Source organism: Poecilia mexicana, unplaced genomic scaffold, assembly GCF_051168715.1.
Source record: "Poecilia mexicana isolate PSO_F unplaced genomic scaffold, ASM5116871v1 ptg000076l_RagTag, whole genome shotgun sequence".
Classification (NCBI taxonomy): Eukaryota; Metazoa; Chordata; class Actinopteri; order Cyprinodontiformes; family Poeciliidae; genus Poecilia; species Poecilia mexicana.
Genome location: NW_028263426.1, coordinates 7,501 through 15,000, shown reverse-complemented (window position 1 = coordinate 15,000; position 7,500 = coordinate 7,501). Strand labels below are relative to the sequence as shown.

Sequence of the window (7,500 nt, the reverse complement as noted above, 5' to 3'; positions counted from 1 at the left end):
GGCCGGCGGGGGCCCTCCATGGCAGGCCACGAGTGCTGTTCGGTCAGGAAAGTGTGTGTAAATGTGCTTGGGGAGCCATCCACCAGAGCTCCAGACCTCCGAGCGGGACACCTAGGCGGGGTCAGCCCGCTGTCGGTGCTCCGTCTTCGGCCTGGGTCCAGGGAGACTCCGCGCTTTTATTCCAGCTTCCACGGGGCTCCACGGAGCTCCGCGCCAACCGGAGCAGCCACCAGGCCCATCAGATGGACCGTGGAGACTCACCGGCCGAACGGGAAGCCACAGCGTGAAAGCCCCGCTTCTCCAGGACAAAGTGCAACTTTTTGCCGAAAAAGCGCTAAAAACGGCCGAAAATGGGGGAAAAGAGGGCTGAGACCCGCTTGGATGGCCTCCCGAGACTTCAAGGATCATGAAAATATGTCTAAGTGTTGAAACACTTAGTCATTTTTCCGCCCAGACCCTCTTTTCCAACTCTCTCCTGATATCGTTCCGGCAGTGATTTTCTTTATAAGGGCCCGAAAAGCGTTTTGACTTTCACTCCCAGAACGCCCCCCCCGTCGTGGGGGCAGTACTGCTTTTTTTAAAACCCCGTATCTCCCTCATTTTTAAAGATAGAACCATGCGGTCTTCACCGGGCTGCTCTTCGGGCTCCGGAGATTCGAACCATATCCGGTTTTCCCGGATAAAACGCATTTTTGACCGATTTTTGGAGCTCATTTCCCGGTAAACTTCTTTCGCTTCTACCGCCGGCTGGGAAGGTCCTAGAGACGATCCGAGACCACCACCGTGTTCCCCGCGGTCCAAGCTTTCAGCCAATATATGGTTTGCCTGGGTGCAGTGCGTTTTTAAGGATCGAACCGGAGCTCCGGAGGTCCAGACCGGGGATCCGCGGCAGAGCTATCCGGGAGGGCCGCGCTAGCAGGCGGACGAAATCTGCAGCTGCTCACCGCCGAGTCTCCCCCTCTGGAAGTCCGGTTTTCGGACCTCCACCCAGGCTTCCGGGACCGACACCCTCGTGACCGGGGCCGTCTCAGGAGCTCGATGATCCGGGTCTCGGGTCGGTGGGACCCCGGGAACCGGACCGGAGGTCCGGTTGGGCCCAAAACGGTTAAAAATTCGTATAAATTCGGGGGAACGTCCTAGCGGAAATCGGAGACCACCAGAACCATCCGCGGACCGGCCCGGATCCGACGGTGTGCGGCTCGCCCGGGTTCCGGTCCGTTTGGACCGACTTATCGCGGGGCAAAGCCGGCCCGGTTTGACGCTAATCCTTTGGAGACCCGTAGAAGCTCGAGGGAAGGTCCTAGAGACGATCCGAGACCACCTCCGTGTTCAGGAGGCTCGGAGCTTTAAAACGGTATATGACATGCACGTATGGGGGGCCCCGATCTCCCAGGAGAGCCGGAAATGTCGTTTTCAGCCATCCGGAAAAGGGCCCTCCATAGGGAATGAATGGGAGACCACCCGACCTTTGAACCGGGGCTGCAGCCGCAAACGGGGTCCGATCTCCGCGTGCTTCGGCACCCTTGGAGGGTACGTCGGGGGCTATGGCCAAACCGAGTTTGAGACCCCTGGCTCTTATGGTTGGGTCTCCAGGGGGTCTCAAATCTGGGGCCCCCCAGGGCCTGGATCTCGGCCTCGGGGGGCGGGGGGCCCGGACCAACGGTGGCACACGGTCGTGGGGGTTGCCCCCAACCGACCCACCGAGTTTCAGCCCTCTGGGACACCGTTAAGGGGGTCTCCCGCGGGGGTCTTTGCCTCCGTCCCATAACCCACCTTACCTTTGGAGACCCGTAGAAGGTCGGGGGAAGGTCCTAGAGGCGATCCGAGACCACCTCCGTGTTCAGGAGGCTCGGAGCTTTAAAACGGTATATGACATGCACGTATGGGGGGCCCCGATCTCCCAGGAGAGCCGGAAATGTCGTTTTCAGCCATCCGGAAAAGGGCCCTCCATAGGGAATGAATGGGAGACCACCCGACACTTCGGGCGGGCCTGGAGCCGCAAACTTGGTCCGATCTCCGCGTGCTTTGGAACCCTTGGAGGGTACGTCGGGGGCTATGGCCAAACCGAGTTTGAGACCCCTGGCTCTTATGGTTGGGTCTCCAGGGGGTCTCAAAGTCCGGGGGCCCCCCAGGGCCGGGATCCAGGCCCTGGGGGGCGGGGGGCCCGGACCAACGGTGGCACACGGTCCGGGGGAAGGCCCCGGACCGACCCACCGAGTTTGAGACCCCTGGCTCATAGGGTAGGGTCTCCAGGGGGTCTCAAAGTCCGGGGGCCCCCCAGGGCCGGGATCCAGGCCCTGGGGGGCGGGGGGCCCGGACCAACGGTGGCACACGGTCCGGGGGAAGGCCCCGGACCGACCCACCGAGTTTCAGCCCTCTGGGACCCCGTTAAGGGGGTCTCCCGCGGGGGTCTTTTCCTCCGTCCCATAACCCTACCTATGGCGAACGGCCAATGTCCGCGGTTGGCGCTGCCCTGCCTCCGCTGACGCTGCCAGGGCGTACGTGAGCGCTGCCCTGCCTCCGCTGACGCTGCCAGGGCGTACGTGAGCGCTGCCCTGCCTCCGCTGACGCTGCCAGGGCGTACGTGAGCGCTGCCCTGCCTCCGCTGACGCTGCCAGGGCGTACGTGAGCGCTGCCCTGCCTCCGCTGACGCTGCCAGGGCGTACGTGAGCGCTGCCCTGCCTCCGCTGACGCTGCCAGGGCGTACGTGAGCGCTGCCCTGCCTCCGCTGACGCTGCCAGGGCGTACGTGAGCGCTGCCCTGCCTCCGCTGACGCTGCCAGGGCGTACGTGAGCGCTGCCCTGCCTCCGCTGACGCTGCCAGGGCGTACGTGAGCGCTGCCCTGCCTCCGCTGACGCTGCCAGGGCGTACGTGAGCGCTGCCCTGCCTCCGCTGACGCTGCCAGGGCGTACGTGAGCGCTGCCCTGCCTCCGCTGACGCTGCCAGGGCGTACGTGAGCGCTGCCCTGCCTCCGCTGACGCTGCCAGGGCGCTGATTAGCCGGAGGGCACCGGCTGCGCCCCGCCAATTGGCCTCAATAGGCTGCACCTGCTGCGCCCCGCCGTTCCCCTGCAGCTAATTGGCCTCAATAGGCTGCACCTGCTCATTCCAGCCCCGGCAGCCGGACAGAGACGCTTCTGCTGGAGGTTTTGAGCACCGGGGAAGCTTCCAGATGCCAAACCATCGACCCTACAGACGCTGCCCCATCTGCCGCAGTAAGTTTGCCCAGCTGCCGAAGCATTTAGAGCGAGTTCACCGCGTTTTGAACCAGGCGGAGCGGAAAATCCTGCTGGCTTTTGCCCACGGGCGAGTCAACGTCCGGGGAATGGACTGCCCTGTCCGGGGCTGCACCTACAGAGGTCCCAGGGTCGACCGCCACCTCTCCGCCGGTCACGGGGAGCTGGAGGTCGAGACGATAAGGGGGCACCTCCGCAGCCTTCACTGGAGGGCCACCATCCACGCTCTCTCCGTACTGAGGTCCACGGAGCCCACGCCACGGCTGGCTTCCGAGCTGGACCTGCCGGACCAGCAGCAACCAGCCCCAGACTCTCCTGGGGAGGACGGAGACGTGTCCTCCTCTTCTCCGGGGACCGCCCTGGAGCCTCTTTCCGGTAGGGATTCTCCGCCTCGCTCCCACAGACCTGGTTCTCTGCCCGCATCGCCGCCCCCTGGTTCCAACGCCTCTTCTCCTCCTCCTCCTCCTGGCTCCACGGCCAGCCCTCCTCCTCCTCCTCCTCCTGGTCCTGGTGGTCCTGGTTCCGACCCCGGCTCTCCCCCTCCTGGTCCTGCTTCCAACGCTGGCTCTCCTGCCCCTGCCGGGACGCGGCCAGAGGCGGAGACGAGCGACTCTGACCCTCCGGCCGGCTCCAGCAGCACCAGGGCGGTCCGAGGGCTTGCCCTGCTCCCCTTCGCACCGCTAGTGTTCCCCGCTGCCGTGGAGAGCTACTTGGAGGAGTACCACACGCACCTCCGTGGGGCCCTGCCCACCCCGCAGCACTGCATGAACGCGCGCTCCAAGCTGGGCCGGATCCGGAGCCTTCTCTCCTTCGTGGCCCGGGGGAAACCTCTCAACGCCACCTGGGCGTTCATGCATGACCTGGAGAAGATCCACGCCTTCCCACAAGCCCTGAAGGACAGGAGGAGAGCCATAACAACAGTCAAGGTCTACCTGGTGAACTTCTCGCAGTTCATGGACTACTTCTCCGAGACCCCGCCGAGGGGCTGCAGGCTGACCAAGAGACAGATCAGGGGGGTGAGCAGGGCGGTCAGAGCGGACCTCCAGCAGATCGTGACCGAGGTAACCCTCCACCAGATCTCCGTGAAGCGCTCCAAGGCCAAGAGGTCCATCAGCAGGAAGCAGCTGCGGAGGTGCAAGAGCCTGGCCACGGCCACCATCCCTGTGCTCCTCGGGAAGCTGGAGGCGGCACCCTCGAACGTCCAGCTCCGCCACAGGCTCTACGGCTACCTGGCCTGCTACCTGTCTGCTGTCTACGGCCACCGGCCTGGGGTGCTGACCAACATGACTGTGGGGGAGCTCCAGGAGGCGATGGAGGATGCTGAGGAAGGATCTCCAGGCTTTGTGATCAATGTAAGTGGATCTACGAGAACCAGGGGCATGGAGCTCCGGGCAGAGAACCAGGCGCACTGAGCTCCATGCTCCTGGAGCTCATCTCATCTCATCCCTTCTCAGGTGAGGAACCACAAGACCAACAGGGCCTTCGGGGCGGCCCAGCTGTTCCTGACCCACGCCGAGTTCAGCTGGTTCGTCCGGTGGCTCTCCGTCCGGAACACGCTGAACCCACCGTGCCGGTTCCTCCTCTTCAGCAGCAACCAGAAGCGGATCGCCAAGCTGACGCGGTTCTCCCAGTGTGCCTGGACGGAGATGGGGCTTCCAGGCCGGCCGACCATGACTGATTTCCGCAGCGCAGTGGCCACACACGTGGGTAGCACATTTCTCCGGTCGGAGGGGGGGGGGGGAAAGAAAAAACCACCAGGTTTTTTAATACATTTTTATTCTGTTTTTCAGGCAAGGGATGCACACAGCAGCGAGGTCAGGGGACAGCTTGCCCGGGTGATGTGCCACGACACCAGGACCGCGGACAGGTTCTACGCCAACCAGCTCACGGCGGAACAACTGGCGGACATCCGGAGCAAGTTTGACCGGGCCACAGCGCCACAATCTTCCTCTCCAGGCTCCGGGGAAGCCAGCCCACCACTCCCCCCCCGGCAAGGTGACTCCTCTTCGGACCTGGCCTCCTCCACCACCCCTGGGGACTCGGAGAGAGAGACGGAGGAAAACAATTAAAAATGTTCAATAAAGATGTTAAATGTGAAACAACCGCATCTCTTTAATTACCTGGGCTGGGGAGGGAGGGTAGGTTGGGGTAGCTCCAGGCCCTGACCTCCAGGAAGAGAACCAGGCATGGAGCTGCAGGCCCTGACCTCCAGGAAGAGAACCAGGCATGGAGCTGCAGGCCCTGACCTCCAGGAAGAGAACCAGGCATGGAGCTGCAGGCCCTGACCTCCAGGAAGAGAACCAGGCATGGAGCTGCAGGCCCTGACCTCCAGGAAGAGAACCAGGCATGGAGCTGCAGGCCCTGACCTCCAGGCAGAGAACCAGGCATGGAGCTGCAGGCCCTGACCTCCAGGAAGAGAACCAGGCATGGAGCTGCAGGCCCTGACCTCCAGGAAGAGAACCAGGCATGGAGCTGCAGGCCCTGACCTCCAGGAAGAGAACCAGGCATGGAGCTGCAGGCCCTGACCTCCAGGAAGAGAACCAGGCCTGGAGCTGCAGGCCCTGACCTCCAGGCAGAGAACCAGGCATGGAGCTGCAGGCCTTGACCTCCAGGCAGAGAACCAGGCCTGGAGCTGCAGGCCTTGACCTCCAGGCAGAGAACCAGGCCTGGAGCTGCAGGCCTTGACCTCCAGGAAGAGAACCAGGCCTGGAGCTGCAGGCCCTGACCTCCAGGCAGAGAACCAGGCCTGGAGCTGCAGGCCTTGACCTCCAGGCAGAGAACCAGGCCTGGAGCTGCAGGCCTTGACCTCCAGGCAGAGAACCAGGCCTGGAGCTGCAGGCCTTGACCTCCAGGCAGAGAACCAGGCCTGGAGCTGCAGGCCCTGACCTCCAGGCAGAGAACCAGGCCTGGAGCTAAAGGCCTTGACCTCCAGGCAGAGAACCAGGCCTGGAGCTGCAGGCCTTGACCTCCAGGCAGAGAACCAGGCCTGGAGCTGCAGGCCTTGACCTCCAGGAAGAGAACCAGGCCTGGAGCTGCAGGCCCTGACCTCCAGGCAGAGAACCAGGCCTGGAGCTGCAGGCCTTGACCTCCAGGCAGAGAACCAGGCCTGGAGCTGCAGGCCTTGACCTCCAGGCAGAGAACCAGGCCTGGAGCTGCAGGCCTTGACCTCCAGGCAGAGAACCAGGCCTGGAGCTGCAGGCCTTGACCTCCAGGCAGAGAACCAGGCCTGGAGCTGCAGGCCTTGACCTCCAGGCAGAGAACCAGGCCTGGAGCTGCAGGCCCTGACCTCCAGGCAGAGAACCAGGCCTGGAGCTGCAGGCCCTGACCTCCAGGCAGAGAACCAGGCCTGGAGCTGCAGGCCTTGACCTCCAGGCAGAGAACCAGGCCTGGAGCTGCAGGCCTTGACCTCCAGGCAGAGAACCAGGCCTGGAGCTGCAGGCCTTGACCTCCAGGAAGAGAACCAGGCCTGGAGCTGCAGGCCTTGACCTCCAGGCAGAGAACCAGGCCTGGAGCTGCAGGCCTTGACCTCCAGGCAGAGAACCAGGCCTGGAGCTAAAGGCCCTGACCTCCAGGCAGAGAACCAGGCCTGGAGCTGCAGGCCTTGACCTCCAGGCAGAGAACCAGGCCTGGAGCTGCAGGCCCTGACCTCCAGGCAGAGAACCAGGCCTGGAGCTAAAGGCCTTGACCTCCAGGCAGAGAACCAGGCCTGGAGCTGCAGGCCTTGACCTCCAGGCAGAGAACCAGGCCTGGAGCTGCAGGCCTTGACCTCCAGGAAGAGAACCAGGCCTGGAGCTGCAGGCCCTGACCTCCAGGCAGAGAACCAGGCCTGGAGCTGCAGGCCTTGACCTCCAGGCAGAGAACCAGGCCTGGAGCTGCAGGCCTTGACCTCCAGGAAGAGAACCAGGCCTGGAGCTGCAGGCCTTGACCTCCAGGCAGAGAACCAGGCCTGGAGCTGCAGGCCCTGACCTCCAGGCAGAGAACCAGGCCTGGAGCTGCAGGCCTTGACCTCCAGGCAGAGAACCAGGCCTGGAGCTGCAGGCCCTGACCTCCAGGCAGAGAACCAGGCCTGGAGCTAAAGGCCTTGACCTCCAGGCAGAGAACCAGGCCTGGAGCTGCAGGCAGGCACACCCAGAACACTTACCCACATCCAGGCTTTGCTCCGGGGAGAGAAACAGACAGTCAGACCCATCCAGAGAACCAGGCTCTCCACACTCACCTGTGCACCCACACTTAAGCACCCCTCCTCGGACTACACCCTCCAGCAC

General features: G+C 63.7%; 1 protein-coding gene across 1 annotated transcript; it reads left to right on the top strand.

Moving 5' to 3' along the window:
• Nucleotides 1–2,924: 2,924 nt before the first annotated feature.
• On the top strand, nt 2,925–5,337 carry LOC148152381 (uncharacterized). The gene is made up of 3 exons (XM_088003616.1): nt 2,925–4,587; nt 4,690–4,938; nt 5,026–5,337. The coding sequence occupies exons 1-3, from the start codon at nt 3,172–3,174 to the stop codon at nt 5,302–5,304; spliced, it is 1,944 nt and encodes a 647-aa protein (XP_087859742.1). The 5' UTR covers nt 2,925–3,171; the 3' UTR covers nt 5,305–5,337.
• Nucleotides 5,338–7,500: the final 2,163 nt, after the last annotated feature.